The following is a 26243-nucleotide window of genomic DNA, read 5'->3' on the forward strand; positions in this document are numbered from 1 at the left end:
CAGGCCGGCAGTGTTATGCTTGCGATTCGAAACAGCAACCCCTTTTTACTGCTAGGCGAGAGTGCTACCCACTATACCACTGTGCCGCCCTAACTGGATGACCTCGGCCCCCTCTGACGTCACATGATCTTTTCTTAATTCTGTCATAGTGTTTCCCTTAATCACTTCCATATACTGTATTATATACTCTGCACTGCACTATAAACTCTGCACTCTATTACATATACTACACTAACTGCACTATATATTCTCCACTGCATTATATATACTACACTGACTGAACTATATACTATGCAATGTATTATATATACTACAATGATAGCACTATACATTCTCACTGTATTATATATACTACACTGACTGCACTATATACTCTAAACTGTATTACATAGCCCTCAAATTTTACACTCACATACTCACATTTTGAGAGTGGAAAATGAGGGCTTGCAAGGAGCTGGGCTACCTGGGAGTGTGGGGGTGAGCACCTCTGGTGAGCGTGGTTGATTTGGAGCCATTCTCCCAGTGATCGCCCCAGGGAAAGAGAGCATGGAGGAAGAGGAGAGCTGCAGGTTCACAGAGCGGAACAGCCTGCTGTGACAGCTTACATTGTAATTGCCTCCGCTCTGCTCGCTGTCCTATACAGCCCCGCCTCCTCCTGACCCATGATAGACAGAACGCATTCCAGCATTGGATTGGTGTACTGTCTATCAAAGGCTCCTGGTCAGGAGGAGGCGGGGCTGTATATGATGGCGAGCAGAACGGAGGCAATTTTAATGTAAGCTTTTCCGGCGTGCTATTCTGCTCTGTGAGCCCAAGGCTCTCTTCTTCCTCCTCTCAGGATCTAGCTGCCCCCTCTCTTCCTCTGCCCAGGTGAGGGTGCAATAGTGGGGACAGATGAGGCTTCAATAGTGGGCATGGTGAGGCTGCAGTGGTTGGCACAGTGAGGCTGCAATGGAGGGCTCAGGTGAGGCTGCAATGGTGGGCACAAGTCATGCTGCAATTGTGGGTACAGGTGAGGCTGCAATTGTGGGCACAGGTGAGGCTGCAATGGTGGGCGCAGGTGAGGCTGCAGTGGTGATAACAGTGAGGCTTCAATGGTGGGCACAGTGAGGCTGCAATTGTGGGTACTGGGGAGGCTGCAATGGTGGGCACAGGTGAGGCTGCAATGGTGGGCACAGTGAGGCTGCAATGGTGGGCACAGGTAAGGCTGCAGTTGTGGGCACAGGCCCTGCTGCAATTGTGGGCACAGGTGAGCCTGTAATGGTGGGCACTGATGAGGATGCAATGATGGTCACGGGTGAGGCTGCAATGGTGAGCACAGGTGAGGCTGCAATGGTGAGCACAGGTGAGGCTGCAATGGTGGGCACAGGTGACTCTGCATTGGTGGGCACAGGTCAGACTGCAATGATGGGCAGAGGTCATGCTGCATTGATTGGCACTGACAAGGCTGCATTGATAGGCACAGGTGAGCATGTCTTAATGGGCACTGGGGAGGCTGTGCTGAGGGCACTGATAAAGTTGTTGTTAATATTTAGTATTTTAACTTAATTCTGCATAAAACATTTAAGTGTAATTTCATGAGATAATTTACGAGGGTGTGTTTAGGGGCGGAATTAGGGACAGGGTTGGGTGGGGCGAGTAACCCTTTAGGCCTGGGTAGTAGCTCCGGACTTGAAATTTTGAGCCCTGACTACAGTGACTGCACTATATATTCTCCACTGTATTATATATACTACACTGACTGCATTATATACTCTGCGATGTATTATATATACTACACTGACTGCATTATATACTCTGCGATGTATTATATATACTACACTGACTTCACTATATACTCTGAACTGTATTATATATACTACACTGACTGCATTATATACTCTCCAATTTAGTATATGCTACACTGACTGCATTATAAGCTCTGAACTGTACTATATATACTACACTGACTGCACTATATTATATACTCTTAACTGTATTATATATTCTACTTCACTGACTGCACACTACACTACCTGCCTAATCTCCATTCATTCACTATATACAGCCGCTTTGTAAGCAGCAGCTTTGTATAGTGTGGGGCATGGACTTAGCACCTGAGCAATGATTGGCCAAAGGCAATCATGGCTCTCACAGCACATTGTGCTGTGATTGGCCAAACATACAGGTCATGTGCGTGCTTTGGCCAATCAGCAGCCGTCAATGCACTGCAATCTCTCAGTGCATTATGGGGCGCTCCGTGGTGGGTGAACATCCCGTGAGGGCCCTATATGTTCGTTTGTTCTAAGAACAAACAAACATAGGGACCATCCCTATTGGATTGACATTGAATGAATTGTCAAGTTAATTATTTCGTTCTAAAATTTTTTTTTTTTTTTTATTGTTATTCTATATGAAATGTAATTCACGCATTTCTGAAATAACAATTTCGTTTTGAAAATGTGGTCAGTGTTAACAATGGAGAGAGAAAATACTGGAATGGTTTATAATTCAAAAGATATATCATAATTCAAACATTGTATAACAGGCACAAAACAATGGAAACTAAAACAGCCATACAGGTAAATTAATTTCAGTAAACAGTGACCAAGTACAATAAGTGACATTCCGATCTCTTATCAAAGCTGAACTTCAGCCATATATAAAAATACTATTTTATCCAGTTATGCATTATTAATATAGAGTTTATTAAATATAATATAAATGGTAATAATATAAGTACCTGAATCTGTCTTAATATCAGTCTCTTGTAATATGCTGTATGGCAGAACCCAGAATAGGAAAGGAAGGCCCAATAATATCAATCTGACCCTACTGTATGCACATGTACTGAAAAATATATTTTATTCAGTATATTGTACACCTTTTCCTAACAAAGTGGCCACTGAAAATGTGAATGGCCCGGCTGCCATCTGTGACAAGTCCCAATGGATTGCGGGCAGAGAGAGAAGGGGAGAGAACATCCAGGTTTAAAGTTTGTACAGATTGACTTTGTACAGGAGGAGTTATAAACTCTGAATGACATTTAGTTTGCTAAAGCATTGTGCATAATAAAGAACTGTAATTTTTACTTTTTTTTAATGCTTTGTCTATATGCACTCCATGGATGGCTGCATGACATTTCTCAGGGCAGGTTTCCTGATGGTTACAACACTGGACTTTCTAATGTGTGTTGAAATGGTCACTTGTAGTTTCCATCGGAAGCCTGTGTGACAGAGTGACAAGGAGGATGGGAATATACTTTAAATACCTTAAAATAAACTTGTACTTTGCCCATTCAGTATGCACCCTCATTTATACTTTTTAGAAATCTTGCTTGTTGGATACAAGTTCATCTTGAGTTTCTTGTGAACTTTGGTTTAGAGTAGTGATACAGTAAATCATTTGTTTTAAAAAAAATTATGAAGTCTATCATCATAAAATTGATGTTTTAATAAGAAATAGCTGAAATCAAAATCAAGTGTTTGTACCTTGAGAAAATTGATTATTTTTGTATTTTATCTATTTATTTAATTATCTATTTGTCATATATGTATGTTTCTTAAAGGAAACTGGATGCATTTATTTATGATGCGGCAGTGCTGAACTACATGGCTCGAAAAGATGAAGGATGTAAACTGGTGACCATTGGCAGTGGAAAAGTCTTTGCCACTACAGGTTATGGCATTGCTCTGCAGAAAGGTTCCAAGTGGAAACGCCCTATTGATCTTGCATTGCTGCAATTTCTAGGAGATGGTAAGTACTTTCATCTTCCAGGTAATGGGGAATTAGAAATACACCACCCTGCATCCCTGAAGGCAAAGCTTTATACCTGATTATACCATCAAAAGGTTGGGGCTAGGCTTTAATGAGGCTAGACAGGTATGGCTATTCCTAAGCCATTAGATACTTGATATTTACAGACGGTATTTGTTGGACTTTCAAAGATACGTATGAAGAGGTGTCAATATATACTCACACCTTATAATGATAAATATGGTTATATTAGAATTGTGTTTGTTTGTTTAGGCATAAGATATTTAAAATATTTTTATTAAATATATTTGTTTCTTTATCAACATATAATAAAATGAAAAAAATGAGCAAGGCATTTATTAAGACAGCATACCAAATACAAGCATTGTGGGCATATTAGTCAAATGGTTATTGTCAAGGTAACTCATGTTTACTGATACTACTAAATTTAGCCTGGGCATCTACCCACCAATGACCTCATGAAAGATTTAAATACCAAAGAGAGTCAGAGAAAGAAAAGAAGATAAGAGATTTATGGCATAATGGAAATGCATGCCTAAACTACAACCAATTATTACACAATAATATGAAGACAATCCTTGTACGAGGATCTGTTTAAAAAAAAAGTAACACTTTTTTTATTTTATAGAAGTTAGATGCTTCTGGAAAAAAGTGCATGTAGTACTTTGTCCCATCTTTCTAGGTTCCCTGTAACACTAGCTAAGATATTAGACTGGACACTTTCCTCTGACACATGGTGCTTGTCTCGAACAGCTATTTCTAACTCTGCTATCACTTGCACAAGGCAAGCATCAGCTCAAGGAAGATAAGATTGACTGCTGATGTGTAAATTATGCTGGTTTTGGGTCTGTTTTACTATAATTGTTCTTTTCATTCTTTACTTAACACATAGGTATTTATTACAGGCTGCATCACTGATTCTTAACTTTCAAAGCATGATTCTGGGCTTTCTAAAGCCAGCCATAGAGGGTGTTATTTTTTTTCCTGCAGCCACTAGTTGCAGAGAAGAACATGACTCCCACAGAGCTATTGGGTTCTCCCGGGGGGGCGACAGTCCCCGCTCGGAGAACAAACAGTGATTATTGCTAGCGGCTGTAGCCACTGTCAATAATTGCATGAACAATGGTTGTACCCAAGTTTATTGATTAACTTGGGTACAATCAGCCTGCCCATACTTGGTCCCTGCTGAACCGGCTGAGAGTGGAACCATCTATGGCCGGCTTAAGGAGCACTGGAAACTTTTGCAGACTGACTCTTATTTATAAGTAACTAGGTAGTTAAAACTGTGAATTACTTCATGACATACATTAATTTCATGAATTAAATCATGAACAATTACCACTCTTTAAATAGTTAACTTGGTAGGTTGGAAAAAAAAAGATCATCTTTATTTTCAATCTGCAAGAACAAGGAAAATGCTATTTGCAGAGGTATCCAATATTGAGAGCGAAAAAGCAATCTGCAACAGCTGTTTTAATAATGTCTACTGCTTAACCAGCTGTCAGAACTGCTATACGTTTGTCTATACAGCATTTTCAATCTACCCTATACATTCTGCCTGAATAGAAATGCTTGCTTCGTGTACAGAAAATTAAAAAAGTACAAATGAATAAATCAGTTGGGCTTCTTCATCTAGTTCACAGCCTGTGGCCTAATAGTTAAAAGAAGAACTAGCCAATCAGCTAGCCCTTTGAGGTTGTTATGTTCAGTTATTGGACATTTTCAAAGGCAATGGAACAAGGGAGAAAATTAGCCTTTTTCCAGCAGATGAGTTTATTGATTTTTCTGAGCGTATGTGAAAAATAAAGAATGTTGTGTTACTTTGAACAACTTTACACATCCATAAGTATATGTTACGCTACTTGATCAAACCTTTATTTAACAGGGATTGACACTTAAAAGCTAGTTTGCAATGTAATCATTTTTTCCTTCGTTGTGACAAGTCCTTTCCCAGTGATTATTGTGTTTAACTGAACTGACACACTTTCTTGGCAAGGATGAGCAGCTGTGGAAATGCGTTTTAAAAGAGAACGACAGCCTTGTTTCAAAATGAGTTGAAAGGATCTTGAGTTATTTTTTATATTGAATTATAATCAATTAGAGATACTTTTAGATGGCAACAAAATCATATTGCTTAATATTTGAAAATCAGAGGTTCCATTGAGATTTTTGAAAAAGAACTTTTAAAAACAACCTTTTACATCCCCAAAATGTTTTCGCCTGGCTTTTGGGTATTCTGCCACAATCCTTTTGTACATTAAAGGTGCAAGAAACTGGTAATTCTGGTTAACATATAATTAATATATAAGCCTAGTTCAACTGTCACAAACATTAACCAATCAAATTGGTTAATCTTCAGTTATTTACATTTTGATATGGCCCCTGCCTTATCTGTAACAGTTGTCCCTTTTACACTGGCCTGTTACTAATATATATATATATATATATATATATATATATATATATATATTTTTTTTTTTTTTTTTTTTAAATGACAACATTATTCTTATTTTATTTATATTATTGATTAGACATGTGCAGACTGAAATATTTTGTTTCGGAATTTCGTTTTCGTCCAAAAAATAAATTTATTTAGTTACTCTCGAAATTATTTTTTATTTATTTAGTTTTTCGTTAAAAAATTTCATTCGCCCGAAAATCCAAATTAATTACGGTCGAATCTGTCATTGAAGGCTTATGGTGTCTGTTGGAATGTTTAAAGAAGATTTGACGGAGCAGCGAAACTCACTTATGATGCTGCAATCATACATTCCCGGTCGAATATTTCGACTACAAGCTATAGTAGGATTCTAATGTTGTATGTTTTCTATGGGTTTTTTAAAGGCTATTTGCATTGCACACAGGTCATGTTAGCATTAGCATTAAGAAAAAAAAAATGTGTGGGGGTCCCCCGAAATTCCATACCAGGCCCTTCAGGTCTGGCATGGATTTTAAGGGGAACGTCGTGCCAAAAAAAAATGGAGTGGGGGTCCCCTCAAAATCCATACCAGACCCTTATCCAAGCACGCAACCTGGCAGGCCACAGGAAAAGAGGGGGATGAGAGAGCGCCCCCCCTCCTGAACCGTACCAGGCCACATGCCCTCAACATTGGGAGGGTGCTTTGAAGTAGCATCTCCACAACCCTGGCCAGGGATTGTGGGGGTCTGCGGGCTGGGGGGCTTATCGGAATCTGGAAGCTCCCTTTAACAAGGGGACCCCAGATCCTGGCCTCCCCCCCTGTGTGAAATGGTAAGGGGGTACAAAAGTACCCCTACCATTTCACAAAAAAAGTGACAAAGTGTTAAAAATGACAGGAGACGGTCTTTGACAATTCCTTTATTAAAGTCTTCTTTCATCTTCTTTCTTCCTTCTTCTTTTCTTCATCCTTCGGTTTCTTCCTCCATCTTCTTCTTCCTCCAATCCTCTTCTTCCTCCTATCCACTTCTTCTTGGTCCGGTGTTCTCGTCCGGCATCTTCCTCCACGGCGTCTCTTCTTGGTTCATGGGCCGCTCCACGCAATGGGAGGCTCCCGCTGTGTGACGCTTCTCTTTTTCTGACAGTTCTTTTATAACAGAGGGTGGGGCCACCCGGTGACTCCCCCCCCCCCTCTGACACATGGATTGTTATTGTTAGAGCCACGTCGAATCTCCTATCTGTATTGAACTGTGTCAAAACGAAAATAAAGCATTTATTTGTGTCGGAGCTTTCGTTATGGTTTGTCAAAACGATAACGAAAATACCTGAAATTCGGACGAAAATGCATTCGGACGAAAACGAATGCACATGTCTATTATTGATAGAGATCACATAGAGATTAATATAGTGTCTTCTTTTTCATAATTGTACAAGGTTGGTTTGTGTTGACTTAAAGCTGAACCCCAGTCAAATATAAAAGGCAAAAATTAGGGCAACTCTGTAATCATTAACACGTCGTTACATGTATGTTTTGTTTCATTGTGTCTTTTATTATTTTAAAATTAAGCAAGGGTACATAGGTAGTGTAGAATATAGAAACACTAGACAAGGAATTACAGAGGTTTATAAAGCTGAAAGAAAAACATAAAATTGTTAGAAAAGCAGAACGATTGAAAGAATGTCATATAACCTACACGTAACATAAAATCAATCAAAATAACTAGTGTGCTCCAAGCCAAGTATTCCATGAGCTTCATTGATAATTAAAGGTTTACAGAGCACCCTGTTTTCCAGTTAGAATGCGTTTATACGTGTAATGAGTTTTAACTGTCTCAACAGCTTCTGAACAGTTAGGTGCTAGATTACTCTTCCCGTGTCTCGGGATTGTGTTGTTGGATAGAACTATGTTATTATATAATATGTGTATTTCATCTGTGCATTTAGCTGTTTGCCTTAGCTTTAGGGACAGAGATATACGTTGGAAACATTGATAAAAGCCCCTTATCATAAAAACCATGAGCCACTTCATGGCTTGGGTATATTTTTCCACAGTATAATTTTACCATTGAGTGTACATTTCAGTATTTTGTGGGTAAATAAATCTTTTTTTTATTATTTAAATAGAGCAAGCAAATTGCTCAGATTTTGGATGGTGCTGGTTTTACAGACATCCTCCTCTAGGAGATGATTATAAAACCTACACAGAATAAAAATCCAGCAATATGCATGATTTGCATTTATTTTTTGATTTAAAAAAATGAACAGTATTCTGCTCCAGCCAGCACACTTGTAGGCATCTGTAGTATGGCACTATTGTCTTAACCCTTTAACTGTCAATCCTATACAGTTCTTTCAGGGAGACACTGCACACCTTCTAAATAAATAGTATTTATTTTTGCTGAAGTACATATCACACAAAATGCAGGATTGTATACTTTTTATTATTTTTTTAGATAAATATCAAAATCCAATTTTAGATATGTAATGTGAATAGGAATACATAATAAACATACAATGGGTGTTTCTCAAATTTGACTGAAAAAGTGTAGATGAATTTTAACCATTTGCCAACTGCCTACCACATATTTACTGTGGCTCTTAATGAATTAAAACCCCCGTCAGGTACTTATTGCTGTCTGTTCAACGACTAGGTAGATTTACTTTTTCTTTTTGCCCTTGTGACCCTTATCACTGAGAGGCAAAGTGAAAAAAACATTTGGAAAGCTGAGTTGCCAACAGAAATAAGGGAAAAATATTCCTGATTGTTGCTGCGACAACTGTCAGAGAGAGAATTTGACTTACTTTGAAAGATTCCTCTCACTTCCAGTTGTGGCTAAAGGGAAGACAGTAAAGGGAGACCCTTTAAAGGAACATAATAGGTAAAACTGACATGTGTTTTAACTATTGCCTGCTCTATCTAAATGAAAAAGAAAAAGAAAACAAGTTTTGGTTTAGATACACTGTACATTAACTTTGATTTTTCTTAACAGGAACCTTACAGACTTTGTAGAAGTCTAATTCATTTTGAACTAAAATGATTATCATTATCATCATTGCCCAGATCATTATTTGCATTCTATTTCCTCCTCATGATTAGTTACTATCTGCTTTAATCTATTATAAATCTTACTACCATCACCACCATCTTGTTATGCATTTATAGTGACTTTTTAATGACATCTAACCACTTCAGCCCCGGAGGATTTGGCTGCTCAATGAGCAGAGCACTTTTTAAGTTTGGCACTGCACTGCTTTAACTGGTAATTGCGCAGTCATGCAATGCTGTACCCAAATGAAATTTGTGTCCCTTTTTTCCCACAAATAGAGCTTTCTTTTTGATGGTATTTGATTGCAAAATTTTTTTTGCGATATAAATGGAAATATACCGAAAATTTCTAAAAAAAAATGATATTTTCAATTTTAGTAATACATTTAGGCCAAAATTTATTCAGCCACATGTTTTTGGTAATAAAAATGTCAATAAGCATATATTTATTGGTTTGCGCAAAAGTCTCATTCTGTCTCATTTCTCATTTCTTGGAGGTGCTAAAATGGTACAACCCCCCCCAATGACCCTATTTGGAAAGTAGACACCCCAAAGAAATTGCTGAGAGACCATTAAATATTTTATTACACAAAGTTGTCACTAAATGATATATTGCTCACACCTGCCATGGTTATATGTGGAATTACACCCCAAATACATTCTGCTGCTTCTCCTGAGTATGGGGATACCTCATGTGTGAGACTTTATGGGAGCCTAGCCACGTACAGGACCCCAAAAACCAAGCACCGCCTTCAGGATTTCTAAGGGCATACATTTACACTACCTATCACAGTTTTGAAGGCCATAAAATGCCAAGATAGCACAACCCCCCCCCCCCCCCCCCATGATCCCATTTTGGAAAGTAGACACCACAAGCTATTTGGTGATAGGCATGTTGAGTCCATGAAATATTTTATACTTTGCCACAAGTTGCGGGAATATTACAAATCTTTTTTTTTTCTTTTTTTTGTTGCACAAAGTTGTAACTAAATGATATATTATTCAAACATGGCATGGTTATATGTGGAATTAAACCCCAAAATACATGAACTGTCCTGGCATTTTATGCACAACATTTAGAAGCTTATGTCACACATCACCCACTCTTCTAACCACTTTAAGACAAAGCCCTTTTTGACACTTTTTGTTTACATGAAAAAATATTTTCTTTGCTAGAAAATTACTTTGAACCCCCAAACATTATATTTTTTTAAAGCAAAGGCCCTACAGATTAAAATGGTGGATGTTGCAACTTTTTTTTATTTGAATGCACTAAAACACAGTATAGTGTCCAAATGTTTGATGACATAAAAAAGATGATCTTATGCCAAGTACATGAATACCAAACATGACATGCTTTAAAGTTGCCCAAAAGCGTTCAGCAGCAACAAACTACATACATTTTTAAAAGCCTTTATAAACCTTTACAGGTTACCACTTTATATTTACAGAGGAGGTCTACTGCTAAAATTACTGCTCTTGATCTGGCCTTCATGGTGATACCTCACATGCATGGTGCAATTGCTGTTTTTTTTTTTAACAACACGGTTGGTTTTATTGAGAAGACAGAACATAACAAGCAATATGCATACATCTCAGCAGACTGGTACAGCACAGAAGTAATCCAAGAATACTATAACATAACAAATGAGCCAGAACAGCAAAATTGCACATGATAAAGAAAAAGGAGTGTGCCCATACAGCAAGCTCACATGCAAACCCCCCACATACCCTTACCAAAAATACCAGTACGGAGGAGAAAAAAAAAAAAAAAAAAAAGGGGGGGGGGGAGAGGGGGACGAGGGGGGGGGGAGAGGGGGACGAGGGGGGGGAGGGGAGGCTCAACTGCAACATTTCAAGAAATCAAAACTGTTCCACCCAAGGTAACCATACCCGGTCAAACTTCTGCGGGCACCCTCTGACCAGATAAGTCAATTTGTATAGGGGGAGGACAGCATTAACCGCCGCATCCCACAGTTCCACCGTAGGGGGAGAGGATGATATCCAATGCCGAAGGATCTCCCTCCGGGCGTAAAACACCAGGAGGGAGAGCAACAGCTTACTGTACCGAGGACGCTGTTCATCATCCTGAATCCCCAGGAGGGCGAACTCAGGCGTCATAGGAATCGTCAGTTGCAGGCGAATGTTTATACAGTCAAAAACATCCCTCCAAAACCGAGCAATTCGGGGGCAGTCCCAAAACATGTGCAGAAATGTGCCTTCAGGGTAATGACACCTGGGGCATTCCGGGGACCGATGGGGATAAATTCTGTGCAGCCTCTGCGGCGTAAAGTATACGCGGTGTAAAAATTTCGTGTGTATCAACCGGTCCCTAGAGGAGATCAGCAGCCGGGACCCATCCTCGAAACACTCCTCCCAATCCTGCCTATCCAAACCAGGGATGTCCGCCCGCCACTTGTCCCAGAGGGTATTCATCCTAGGGGAATCGGAGCGCAACAGAACCTGATACAACGTGGTAAGGGTCTTAGTGAGAGTTTCCTGCGCCAGGGCATCTTCTACGGGGTCCGCACACAGCACAATAGGCCTGGGAAACTGTGCCCTGGCCGCATGTCGCAATTGGTAGTAACGAAACAGCATGAACCCAGGAAGCCCCGATCTTTCCACTAAACTCCGAAAGGGCAGTAAGGACCCCTCGGCATAAATATCCCTGAGGGTCCGAATATTATATCGGGCCCACAGCTGCGGGTCCGGAATCGACTGGAAGTGGGGGAGACTCGGATTACCCCACAACGGAATAAAGGGCGAGTATCGATCTACCCGAAGAAAACGCCTTCTAGCCACCGCCCAGGCCCGCGGGGTCGTCGCAGTAGCCGACGGGAGAGAACGATACGCCCTAGGACCCCTGTACACCAGATTCCCGAGCTCTCGCATAGAACCCAAGACCGCCGCCTCCAGTCCCACCGCCGCATTATCCCTCGACTGTTCAAACCACCATCGCACCGACACTAAAATCGCCGCCCAATAATACACCTGCAAGTTCGGCAAAGCCAAGCCCCCGCACCTGACCGGCAGCTGCAGGGTAGCTCTAGCCAGTCTAGGGGCCCCGCCACTCCACAGAAAAGTGCTCAGATATCCCTCCAGCTCCCTAAAAAAGGAGCTAGGGAGCCACACCGGGCAGTTGTGGAACATGTACAAAAAGCGCGGGAGAAACATCATCTTGAAAATATTAATCCGACCCAGTAGGGACAGGGGTAAATCTTTCCACTTAACGCAATGGTCTTTAAATTTCGCCACCAGGGGTTGAAGGTTAAGCCGGCGAAACGTCCGAGTCTCCCTCGCGACCAACACTCCCAAATATTTAAACTCTTCTACCCAAACCAGCGGGGACGGTGTCTGCACCCGCCCTCGCCTGTGAGTCCAGAGGGAATAAGACAGACTTAGACCAATTGATCTGGATGCCCGAATATCTGCCAAACTCGGTAAAAATAGCTAGGGCAGCCTGCAGCGAGGCCCCCGCATCCTCCAGATATAACAGGGCATCATCAGCATACAGCGATATTTTCTCCTCCAGAGGGCCCACACGAAGACCCTTAACCGCCACCGAGTCTCTAATTAAAATCGCCAAGGGCTCAAGCGCCAAAGCAAAAAGGCTGGGTGACAACGGGCACCCCTGCCTGGTGCCCCTCTGGAGGAGAAAAAAAATCGGAGAGGGTGTCATTTGTGCGAATCCTGGCCCTCGGACTTCCATAAAGCAACCGTGACCAACCTAGAAATTTAGGACCTAGCCCGAACCTCCGGAGCACTTCCCAGAGGTAGGCCCACTCCACCGAATCAAAAGCCTTCTCTGCGTCCAGAGAGGCTATGACTCGAGTGCCCATGTTGTCATGGGACATGTCCAAGTTAAGAAAGAGCCTGCGAATGTTGATATCAGTGCCCTTCCCCGGCATGAACCCGGTCTGGTCCCGGTGGACAAGGTCCTCCAGGACCTGCATCAACCGGCATGCCAAGATTTTGGCCAGCAGCTTAGCATCTGCATTAAGCAATGAGATGGGCCGATAAGCCGCACAATCCTCAGGGTCCTTACCAGGTTTGGGCACCAACACCACCACCGCCTCGGACATGGACTCCGGGAGAGCGCCCAAATCCGCAAACTGGGAAAAAAGGGAAACCAACCTCGGGGGCCAACAATTCCTGATGCGCAGAATAAAATTCGATTGGGAGACCATCCGGTCCCGGGGCCTTACCCGCCTGCATACACCCCATCGCCATCTGCACCTCCTCAAGAGAAATATCTCGCTCCAGGTCTTCCCGCTGAGCCGGGCTCAGGCATGGGATGTCCACCCCATCCAAGAACCCAGTCAACTCCGCCTCCGAGTAACCGACCCTAGAGGAGTACAGTCCCCGATAATAGTGCAGAAATCGATCGTTAATCGCCTCAGGGGTGGTCAGGGGGGCTCCCCCGGCATCCCTCAAGCGCCCGATGTGGGTCACCGGGCACTGTCCCCTGGCCAGCCAGGCCAGGAGCCGCCCGTTTTTATCTCCATATTCGAACACCCTCTGGGCACTGGATAACATGGACTTCTTGGTCAGGTCAATCCTGAGCAGCGACAACTCCCGAAGGGCACCCTGCCAAAGGGAGTAATTATTAGGCTGTGGGTTGGCGACAAACCCCACCTCCAGATCCCGCGCCCGGTCTTCCAATCGCCGCAGAGACTGCACGTATTCCCTCTTTCTTTTAGCAATCCTACGCATGTATTCGCCCCTAACCCAGGCCTTGAAGGCACCCCAGACACACAGGGGGTCAACCGATCCCTCATTATGCAACCAGAAGTCGCACAGCGCCTCTGGGATCTCCTCCCGAATGCCCACCTCCTCAATCCAGTACTTCGACAGCCTCCACAACCTCGGGCCCGGCGCCCTACCCCCGCCAACCGACACCAACAAGGGAGCATGGTCCGATATACCCCGAGAGAGGATCTCCGCAGAGACCGTCTCCCGTAGCACAGCGGAGGACGCAAAAGCCATATCCAACCGAGACAGTGTCCTATAGGTGGCGGATAGGCAGGTAAACTGTGCATCAGAAGGGTGGAAGTGCCTCCATAGGTCCGTTAACCCAAATGTAGAGGCCCAGTTGGACAGTCCACTACTGGACCCAGGGGAGGGATGAAGCCTATCTAAGGTATTAGACATAACTAAATTGAAGTCCCCAACCAATAACACTCTCTCCACCCCCAGCTGGGCCACCACCCTCATCACAGTATAAAGCAGGGCACTATCTGCCGGGGGGGGCAAGTACAAGCCCACGATAACAAAGGGGATGCCAGCAATCAGCGCATGAATCAAGACATACCGACCCTCCGGATCCGTTTTGATCAGCAAGGGTCGGAAATCCAGTGACCTGTGTACTAACACACTAACACCTCTGGCATAGTTAGAGTAGGAGGCATGATAATGCGCTCCCACCCACGCCTTCTTCAAACCCAAAATCTTGGAACCAGTGAGATGCGTTTCTTGGAAGATGCAAACCTTGGGAGTGTATCTTTGCACAAATTTAAATACCAGGGAACGCTTCACGGCGGAATTGAGGCCACGGACGTTCCAAGACAGAACTGTCAAATCAGCCATGATCTCCGTTCCACCGGGCGATCAGGATCCTCCACATCATAGCAGATAAACAGCCCACATATATAACCCACACATGTCTTCCCAAACCAACCAAACTAATAAAACAGAGCATAAACAAACCCAAACACCATAACCCATGGGTCGCAACAGGCGTCCCCTCCCTCCCCCCTCCCCGTGCACCTCCCAACCATGGAGGGCACATACACCCCCAAATAACAAACATGAACAAGTTCAAATAGGGTTAATGGCAGCGGACTCGCACCCGCTCAGGTTCGCACCAGCAGTCCCAACCACAGAACCGTGGAAGAATGTGAAGAATGAGAACCACAGTCAACATCTCCGTCCCGAGTTGCTGGATCACGGAGAAAACTAAGTAAATACAAAAATATAAAAGTGCCAAGAAAAAAAGAAAAACCTGTGAAAAGAAAACAAAAGGATACGTCTCAGTATGCCGGAAAAAGTCCAGAGAGCTCCCCGGGAGTAGCCCAAGAGCCCCGGGGCGATAAGTCACAGACAAGGGAACTTGTTTAGTACCACCCCAGGGAGTCCAGAGCAGCCAGAGCAGAGGGCGAAGTAGGAGGAATGAACACATAAACCGAAAGCAGTCAGAGGAGGCTGTTAGGCCCCACAACTAAAACAAAAAGAGGGGAAAGAATAAGGCATCCTCCAAAACTAAACGGGTAAAATAAAACAAAAGCAAAACATCCCTCCAAGGTAGTCCTCGTCCCATACATTCCAAGTGTGAAATGAAAACAGGGTAGATCCCGACACCCCAGTTACAGCTCACCCACGAGGAAGGGTGTCCAGCCAAGCACTAGCATCCTTGGGGCTGGTAAAGATCCGCACAGTCTCGCCGTCAACCACCCGTAGCTTGGCCGGAAACAGGATGCTGTACCGAATGTTCTTGCTCCTCAGGGCGGCTTTGACCGCATCGAAAGATCTGCGTTGTCGCTGTGTCTCAAGAGTGTAGTCAGGGAACAGCATAAGCTTGGCATTCTGGTAAGGAACGTCGCCCGCCACTCTGGCCGCACGAAGAAGTTCATCCCTGTCTCGGAAGTTCAGCAGCCGTAGGATCATCGTACGCGGAGGAGCGCCCTCCGGGCCGGGCCTCGGTGGGACCCAGTGAGCTCTTTCCACGGTAAAGTACGGGGAAAGTTGCACGGTCGGAAGAACCGAACGTAACAGGTCTTCAGTAAAAACGGTCGGATTTCTACCTTCGACTCCCTCGGGGAGCCCCACAATACGAAGGTTATTACGACGGCTTCTGTTCTTGGCGTCTTCCGCTCGGTATTCCAATGCTCTAACCTTCGTTTGAAGCGCTCGTATGGAAGCCTCGTGACTGGTCACCGCGTCCTCCGTGTCACCGATCCGCTGTTCCGCCGCCGAGATCCGGGATCGGATCTTGTCGATATCTTGGCGCAGCAGCCCGACGTCAAGCTGCACGGCCTCAATCTTGTTCGTCAGCGCAGCCTGACACGCCGTGATAGCCGCCATCACCTCCGGGATCCCAGGCGGAGCGTCCTCCACGCGGTCTGTCTGTGACGCCATGTTGGCCAGGGACACTGCAGCAGGCCGCTGTAACGGGGCTTCCAGATGCTCAACGGGCGGGAGAAACTGCAACTTCTTGGCCCTTCTGGGACCCCCCGAGCTCCTCGAAGGCATACACAAGTTTCTGGCAGCAATTAACACCACAAACGGATGGTAGGACGGATAATTCTCCAGCAGAGCTCAGGCAGCACGTCTGCTCAGTCCACCATCCCGGCCACGCCCCGTGCAATTGCTGTTTACATATGACACCAGATAGAAGCATGCGTTCGCCTTTGCGCATAAGTACAGGGAGAAAGGGGTGCTTTTTCTTTCTTTTTTAAATATTTATTTTGCTTTTTTGTTTTATTTATTTTATTTTATTTTTTTTTTCGTTTTAGTCATTTATAAACAAGTGACTAAAAAGTGCTCCGCTTGTCCACATACAAGTGGTACCCCTTTCCGAATAAGGGTGACACCAAGTCCCACACAATCTTACCAGTGCTCCCTATGTAGTGTGAGCAGTTCTCTGGCTCTACGTAACTATCTCTTCCCTCGTAAACCATAAACCAAAAAACTATATGTATAGCCTGTGGCCATCACATTTTGAGAGACCCTATCTGGCAAACTTGCTGGTAAGATACTGTTTGAATGATAAGTAGCCAGAAAACTTAATAAGGGACTCATAAATGCAGACAACTTGATGGGGAGTAAACAAGGCTGCAAACTGTTGGTTGAAGTGGTTTACAAAAGGCCGAATTTGGTAGAGCTGATCAAATCCAGGGTCACCCCAAGAACAACAGAGTTCATTATCACTGAAGAACATGAACTGCAAGATCTGCTTGTATCGTGTCCTGGTCATGGAGGCAGAGAACACGGGCATATGGTGAATTGGGTCAGTGGACCAATATGACTCTTTTTAGTTATGCCCACGAGGAGGGATAGGCCCAGAATGGTCTTAAATTCACAAACCGTAATTGGTTTACAATCTCTGGCAAGTTGGGGATTAGCGGTGATGAATTGACCAGCATATAAATTGCTTTGGTCCACAATAGATCTATAGAGATCTTCCGTGAAAAACAGCGAATAAAAATCAAGATGTAAAATCAACTGTTTCCACCTGAATTCCGGGTTGACCAGTGAATGGGGGAAGTACAGGTGCTGCAGAAGTGGTGGGCTCCCAATTAGGATTGGAAAATTCAGCAGGAAGGTCACTATGGTCTTGACGGGCCTGTCTTTTGCTGCGTACACACGATCAAACAATCCGAAGGAAAAGTCCGGCAGACTCAAGTCCGCCGGACAATCCCCCCGTGTATAGGCTCCGGCGGACTTTTTTTACCCAAAAGTCTGGCGGACTTAGAAAGTAGTTTTGCACTCTGGGACTGTGACATCATAATAGGCGGGGACATCATCCGGTGATGTCCCTATATAAGTCACCGCGCGCCACGTCGCTGCCATTGTGAGCGGAGGATGCGACGAGGCAACATCTGAAGAGAAGAAGAGAAGAACAGAAGACACCAGATAGAAGCATGCGTTCGCCTTTGCGCATAAGTACAGGGAGAAAGGGGTGCTTTTTCTTTCTTTTTTAAATATTTATTTTGCTTTTTTGTTTTATTTATTTTATTTTATTTTTTTTTTCGTTTTAGTCATTTATAAACAAGTGACTAAAAAGTGCTCCGCTTGTCCACATACAAGTGGTACCCCTTTCCGAATAAGGGTGACACCAAGTCCCACACAATCTTACCAGTGCTCCCTATGTAGTGTGAGCAGTTCTCTGGCTCTACGTAACTATCTCTTCCCTCGTAAACCATAAACCAAAAAACTATATGTATAGCCTGTGGCCATCACATTTTGAGAGACCCTATCTGGCAAACTTGCTGGTAAGATACTGTTTGAATGATAAGTAGCCAGAAAACTTAATAAGGGACTCATAAATGCAGACAACTTGATGGGGAGTAAACAAGGCTGCAAACTGTTGGTTGAAGTGGTTTACAAAAGGCCGAATTTGGTAGAGCTGATCAAATCCAGGGTCACCCCAAGAACAACAGAGTTCATTATCACTGAAGAACATGAACTGCAAGATCTGCTTGTATCGTGTCCTGGTCATGGAGGCAGAGAACACGGGCATATGGTGAATTGGGTCAGTGGACCAATATGACTCTTTTTAGTTATGCCCACGAGGAGGGATAGGCCCAGAATGGTCTTAAATTCACAAACCGTAATTGGTTTACAATCTCTGGCAAGTTGGGGATTAGCGGTGATGAATTGACCAGCATATAAATTGCTTTGGTCCACAATAGATCTATAGAGATCTTCCGTGAAAAACAGCGAATAAAAATCAAGATGTAAAATCAACTGTTTCCACCTGAATTCCGGGTTGACCAGTGAATGGGGGAAGTACAGGTGCTGCAGAAGTGGTGGGCTCCCAATTAGGATTGGAAAATTCAGCAGGAAGGTCACTATGGTCTTGACGGGCCTGTCTTTTGCTGCGTACACACGATCAAACAATCCGAAGGAAAAGTCCGGCAGACTCAAGTCCGCCGGACAATCCCCCCGTGTATAGGCTCCGGCGGACTTTTTTTACCCAAAAGTCTGGCGGACTTAGAAAGTAGTTTTGCACTCTGGGACTGTGACATCATAATAGGCGGGGACATCATCCGGTGATGTCCCTATATAAGTCACCGCGCGCCACGTCGCTGCCATTGTGAGCGGAGGATGCGACGAGGCAACATCTGAAGAGAAGAAGAGAAGAACAGAAGACGGCGACAGCGGCGACATAAGACCGGGCCACCACCTGTAAAAGAGCTAGAAGAAGGCGCGGTGGCCCGGCAAGAAGAACCGAAGAGGGGGACAAGACCCCCAAAGTGGAATAAGAGGGCGGCGGCGGCGAAGAAGAAAGCCAGGCTCCTCCGCTAGCAAAAGAGCTAGCAGAAGATAGCAGAGGAGTCCAGCGAGAAGACCCCCGAAGACAGACAGAAGACCCCAGGAGCTGTGCAATAAACTATTTTAACCCCTGTGTGTTGTTTTTTTTTTACTTTTTTTTACAGGTGAATGGGTAGGGGTACATTGTACCCCATACTCATTCACATAGTGTGGGGGGCCGGTATCCAGGGGCCCCTTTATTAAAGGGGGCTCCCGGATTCCGATAAGCCCCCGCCCGCAGACCCCGACAACCAACGGCCAGGGTTGTCGGGAAGAGGCCTTTGTCCTCATCAACATGGGGACAAGGTGCTTTGGGGTGGCAAGGCACCCCCCATGTTGAGGGCACGCGGCCTGGCACAGCTCAGGAGGGGGGGCGCTCGCTCGTTCCCACCCCCTTTCCTGGCCGGCCGGGTAGCGTGCTCGGACAAGGGTCTGATGTGGACCTAGGGGGGACCCCCACGCCGATTTTTTGGCGTAGGGTTTTCCTTTTAAGTCCATACCAGGTGACGGGGCCAGCAGCGCCTCCTTCGCTGGCCCCGGCTACCTGGAGACGCGCTCAAAATGAGCGGACTTTCCTCCGCGTGTGTAGGCGAGTCCGTTCATTTCAAAAGTACGGCGGATAGTTCGGCGGACTTAGTACGCCGTATTAGTCAGCTGAAAAAGTGCCGTGTGTGGGCAAGTAGCCCATTTGGAAAGTCCGCCGGACAGTCTGGCGGGAAGTCCCTCAGACTAAGTCCGCCGGATAGTCTGCTACGTGTGTACGCGGCATTTGTCTTCTTGGTGGCTGCGGGATTCTACTCATGCTAGCCACTTCATCAGCTTGAACTGCACTTATGGGACTTGCTACGTCACCATGTGATACAGCAGTGCTGGCTGTATAACCAGGATGTACTAGGCCACCGGTGCTTGCCAGTTCACCAGAAGGATGAGCGGCACCAGTACTGGCTCTCTGCTCCATACGAGAGCCCTGTGGTTTTTTTCACCTCCAAGGCAGCAGAAGAACAGGGTCTAGTACGCTTGGCCTTGGCAGGGACCACAACTCTGTCGTCAGAGCTATCTGTCAGGGTGCCGCTGCTGTCTACAGGTTTGTATTCTGAGCTTGAATCTGACAGATGAATGACTTCCTCTTCACTATCTGTCATGCTCAGGAACGTGTAGGCCTCTTCACTAGTGTAACTTTGATTTGACATTTTGGTCTCTAAATTGACTGGTACAACTAGTGCCTGACTGTCAGTGACTGATTCAAACGCTACCAAATAAACTGTAAGCGTTCGCAGGGATCAGGGCTGACTCTGTTGAATGATGCAGTTATGTGCGTTGTGTTTTTGTAAGTGACAGTGATCGATTGATACTGCACTAGGGTGGGCTGGGCTGGGCAGGGTGGAGGGGCTAAACGCAGCTAACCAGCATCACCCGTGACACTTTTACAGTGATCACTGGTGACAGGGCATGATCAAGGGGTTAAACCTTTATGGGGGTTGGGGGGGTCCCTAGACCTATCTGGGCCTAATACTAATTACCCTAACCCTAACTAATTACACTCCACTGGGTGACACAGTGACAGGGGGTGAAGGGGTTAACTGGGGGGGGGGGGGTGAAATATGTGCCTATGTGTACTGATATCAGTGTACTGTTGGTGGAACTCACAGTTAGATGTTTTCTCTCCTCGATCTTGATCGATAAAGACCTACAAGGATCTCATTCACCAGGAGTGATCACCAGGTCCAAGCCAGATATCATTGGTCTGGGCCTGGGGATTAATCGGTTCTGGATCGAATCCGATTGTTGCGGCCATCGTATCATGACAGCCATTCTGCCACAGTAAAACTGCGACAGCTGGTCGGGAAGCGTTTAAATTAGAGTGTAAGACATTCAAATCAACCTGTTCTTTACCTTTTAAGGGCAAAGAAACAAGTTAAATGCAGGCATGTTGGGGCTTACTTTCTAAATGCCTGTGTGGATTTCTTGTGGAGTCCCCAGATTTTACCCCCAGGCTGAATAGAGCTAATAGGGCCATGACATTTACCTAAGTGAGCAATAAGCCTCATATAGTTCACTGCCAGTAGGGATGAGCTTCGTGTTCGAGTCGAACGTACGTTCGACTCGAACATTGGCTGTTCGGCCGTTCGGCGAATTTCGAACGTTTGGGCCGTTCGCGTCAAAATTCGAGTGACGCGCGCGCGGACCACAATGCACTGCGGTGGCGCAGTGCATTGCTGCCCCATGATTGGCCAAGCATGCACTGTGACCCTGCATGCTTGGCCAATCGCAGCGCCGGCAGCGAGGAGAGCCATGATTGGCCACAGGCATCCTGCCTGTGGCCAATCATAGCTCAGGCTGTGTAGTGCACGCCCCACACTATATAAGGCCGCCTTTGAGGCGGCCTCGTGTAGTGTGTTACTTAGCATCTGAAGCAGTGGGTGTTCTGTGTACCTTCAACACAGTACACACCAATCGTTTTTGGCTGATTTCCTATCTTGCTGCTGTGTAGTGGTTGTTGTCTGTGCCCTGACTGCAGTATACACCACTATATTCACCTCACCTATATAGCTAGTGATCTAGCTTTAACCACTTAACAACTGCCCATTGCCGATTAACGGCTTCAGGGGGGTTGTTTAACTCTGAGAGGCCGTTAATTAACGGCCTCCCAGAATTCTGCTCTCGCGTGCCCCGAGGTGTGCGCACTCGAGAGCATCCGTGACCGCCGGGTCGCATCACGGATCACGGTAATCATAGCGGCCGTTTACCACGTGATTGCTCCGTCAAATGATGGAGTGATCACTTGGAAACAAACCGGCGTCATGTTATGACGCCTGTTCCTCCCTCCCCTCTCTGTACCGATCGGTACAGCGGAGGGGAAAGAGATCGGTGTCAGCAGCGATGTGGGCTGCATCTGCAGTGCCCACATCGCTGCTCACCGAATTTAACCCCTCAATTCCCTGCCAATACTCTGCAATACCAGTGCATACTCTGCAGTACCCTGCCATTACTCTGCAGTACCCCGCCATTACTCTGCAGTACCCTGCCATTACTCTGTAGTACTCCCCAATACTCTGCAGTACCCCGCCATTACTCTGCAGTACCCCCCAATACTCTGCAGTACCCGCCATTACTCTGCAGTACCCACCATTACTCTGCAGTACCCTGCCATTACTCTGCAGTGCAGTACCCTGCCATTACTCTGCAGTACCCCCCATTACTCTGCAGTAACCCCCATTACTCTGCAGTACCCCCCAATACTCTGCAGTACCCGCCATTACTCTGCAGTACCCCCAATACTCTGCAGTACCCTGCCATTACTCTGTAGTACCCCCCAATACTCTGCAGTACCCTGCTATTACTCTGTAGTACCCCGCCAATACCCCGCCAATACTCTGTGATACCCTGCCATAAATTGCCATACCCAGCCATACTCAGAGATACCCAGCCATACTCGGTGATACCCTGAAATACCCAGCCATAGACGCCCCCCACCCCTCACCGCCCTCCGGTGCTTCTACCAACTCGCCAGTACGATCAAAGCCAGAATCTTTTTTTTATTTTTTATTTCAGGCTTCCCAGCCTAGAGGTGAGATGTGGGGTCATATTGACCCCCCAGATTTCACTGTAAAGAGGACCTGTCACCCCATATTCCTATTACAAGGGATGTTTACATTTCTTGTAATAGGAATAAAAGTGATCAAAAATATATTTTTGGGGAAAAAAATGTCAAACTAAAATAAATAAAGTAAAATGAACAATAAAAAAAAATAAAATTAAAATTAAAGCGCCCGGGGGGGCGTGGCCTGCAGCGGAGCCGGATGGTCGCATAGAACCAGAGCTCCGGCGCTTCAGGGTTTCAGCGGCTAAAAGCAGACCTTCCGTGCACCGATTTCACCCGGACTACCGGCGTCCTAGAAGGGGCAACCACCGAGATCATGCCTAACAAGCGGCGGAACGCTAGGCACCCGCACCGGCTGACGGACTTCTTCCATGCAAAAGGTATGGAGGGGAGGCAAGATGGCGCCGAGGCCTACTCCGGGCCTGCGGCCTTAGCAGCGCAGAACCTTCATAATGCAGAGAATCCTGCTACACTGACCCCCATACCTGACCTCAGACCTTCCCCTCCACCTTCCCCAGCCACTAGAAGCCCGGTCAAGTCCAAACCCAGACTCGATGACAACGGATTACGAACCGTGGATAGCCCCGGCCCAGACTCCGGTGATGACACGAGGGACATGCCGGAATCAATCGAATCCTTCCCTACGCTTAATCAGCCAGTACTGGACACTGTGTTAAAAGACATGTTGCTGTCCCTTAGAAGCACCATACAATCAGATATGGCATCATGCATGTCTAAGTTTAACCGGGACATTAATGATCTGGGTGACAGAGTTGACCACATTGAGGCGAAAATGGGCGAATACGCTGATACGATTAATGACTTGGTGGATGTATATGAGGAAAAAGAAAGTGACACTGCATGGGTCAAAGCTAAATTGGCCGATTTGGAAGATAGATCGAGGAGAAACAACCTAAAAATAAGGGGGGTCCCTGAATCAATACAACAATCTGATCTAAACTCCTACGTCACGGCGTTATTTAAGGCCCTCATTCCTGCTCTCACAGATCTGGACGTTACCATAGATCGAATACACAGGCTACCCAAACCTTCCCACCTGTCTGAGCAAATACCTCGAGATGTCCTCCTCCGCCTACACTTTTTTCATGTTAAAGAAATCCTCATGCTTCATATGAGAAAACGTGAGATTGTTCCAGCACAATATCAAAACCTGCAATTTTTTGCGGATTTATCCCAGTATACCCTGCAGAAAAGGAGGAACTTGAACACTATTACAAAAGCTCTTCGCAACCACAAAGTCGCATACAAATGGGGGCATCCTACGAAACTTGTTGTGACGCGAGACAATCGTACCTATGCGATATCTTCCTTGGAGGAGGGAATTGCTCTCCTGCGAGACTGGAATATTGTCACTGAGGAATTGACCCATTCACCTCCCACGAGCACTCCCAGACCAGTGGACAGAGTCTGGAAAGAGGTTACCGGGAAAAACGCTCGATCTCACACTTGAATCCTTAAGGTTGGTCTTGACATGCTATTTACCCCTGAAGTGCAGGGCCGTGACCTGTTTGGTCGGACTAAACCCTCACAAATAACAGCGGTTACACGCTGCGAGTGACTTGTTAGTTATTTCAAGGAGTGCCCTGTTGGTGCTCAACGGTACTGAATTATGCTTTTTTCTTATTTTTCTTACATGTTTTGTTCTCTTTTCTTTCCTACCTTGTATTGTTTCTGCTCCACGAGTTGGCTAACGGATATAGCAGTGGAAGTCCTTGTGATCTGTCTAGGAGTCGTGTCATCGGGATGCCTGGATTTCTGGTACACCTCTTCTCTGAGTCCTTCAGCATGCCCCTATGCTTCAACGGTTGGCAACGTGAGTACACCTTCTTTCTTTATGGCTGGGGTGCTCTCTACAGTCCTGGGCTTCTATTTCACGTCAATTTGCTGCATTTATACCTCTTTCCCATACCATCGCTACTCCCCATCACACGATACTAATAGAGTATGGCTCTGAGGATCCTTACCATTAATGCCAGAGGCCTCAACCACCCCGCAAAGCGGAAGTCATTCTGGAAGGAAGCTCTACTCCATGATAGCGACATTGTCTGCGCACAGGAGACACATTTCAGCGCTTCAGCCCCCCCCAAATGTTCACATGGCAATTATCCTTATGTTTTTACAGCCAATGCGGACTCCAAATCTAGAGGTGTTCTCATAGCTATCAGGGATACAGTGGCGTTTAAGCTTCATCAGGAAATTAAGGACCCTAACGGCAGATTCCTGATTCTGATTTGTGAAGTTAATTCCTCTAGTTACACCATTGCCACAATTTACTCCCCCAACGTGCATCAAGTTCATTTTTTCAACAAGACTATTAGGAAAATCCGGAAGATCCAAAAGGGCTCCCTGATTATTTGCGGAGACTTTAATGCATCTCCGGACCCGGTGTGTGACTCCACCTCGACTTCTCTCCGCAAGGCAGCTGCACTACTTCCCTCTATCCACAATAACAATCTATATGATGCCTGGCGTTGCTTCCATGCCACTGAACGGGATTTCACCTTTTTTTCTTCACCTCATCGAATTTACACACGCATTTATCTTTTTCTGGTTGACCATAAAGTGTTGTTGTTATCGAAGGAGGTCTCTATTGGTACCATTTCTTGGGCAGACCATGCCCCAGTGGTGCTGTCCATCGCGGACCCAACGGCAGCGCAGAAGAGTCCACTATGGAAACTCAACACCTATCTTCTCCAGCAGAAGGACTCTAGAGCTACTGTAGACACCCGCCTTCGGGAATTCTTTAATAATAACACTGGTTCTGTGAAGGATAATTGTATATTATGGTCAGCCCATAAGGCGTATATGCGGGGGATTTTAATACAATTGGGGGCGAGGGCAAAGATGCAGAGGCTACGACGATTTAACGAGCTAACCGCGGCAATTGCTGACATTGAAACACAAAATAAGATCCACACCACTTTACCCTTGTCTAAAAAATTGACCCAACTCAGACATGACCTTAGACTCCTGCTTTTGGAGGATTTTGAGAAAACTTCCAAGAGGGTGAAGATGAACTATTATGTTCATGGTAGCAAGGCAGGTAAACTCCTTGCGCACAACCTGAGAGGTCCTAGGTACAAAGACAAAATCTCCTACATAACCCATCCTGTGACTAAGCAAAAAGTTTACCACCCCCAACAAATAGCAGATGCATTTAGCTCTTACTATGAGTCCTTATACAACCTTAAAAACGACCCCTTGACGTACCAACCACAACTAGGTGCAATTAATGACTTCTTGTCTTCTATCTCTATCCCCAGATTGTCTGACAGCCAACTACAATCCTTAAACGAACCGTTTACCGATACTGACGTACTTAAAGCCATTGCCTCCCTACCTCTAAACAAATCCCCAGGCCCGGACGGTTT

General features: G+C 45.4%; 1 protein-coding gene across 1 annotated transcript in view; it reads left to right on the forward strand.

Moving 5' to 3' along the window:
• GRIN2D (glutamate ionotropic receptor NMDA type subunit 2D) overlaps positions 1–26243 on the forward strand; it is a 1088828-nt gene that overhangs the window by 1013454 nt on the left and 49131 nt on the right. The window contains exon 13 of the mRNA XM_077457432.1: positions 3548–3735. Within this exon, the coding sequence (XP_077313558.1) occupies positions 3548–3735 (188 nt within the window). The remainder of the gene's footprint in view (positions 1–3547; positions 3736–26243) is intronic.

This window comes from Lithobates pipiens, unplaced genomic scaffold (assembly GCF_037356315.1).
Source record: "Lithobates pipiens isolate NorthernLeopardFrog02 unplaced genomic scaffold, aLitPip1_a1.2 Scaffold_27, whole genome shotgun sequence".
Lineage (NCBI taxonomy): Eukaryota > Metazoa > Chordata > Amphibia > Anura > Ranidae > Lithobates > Lithobates pipiens.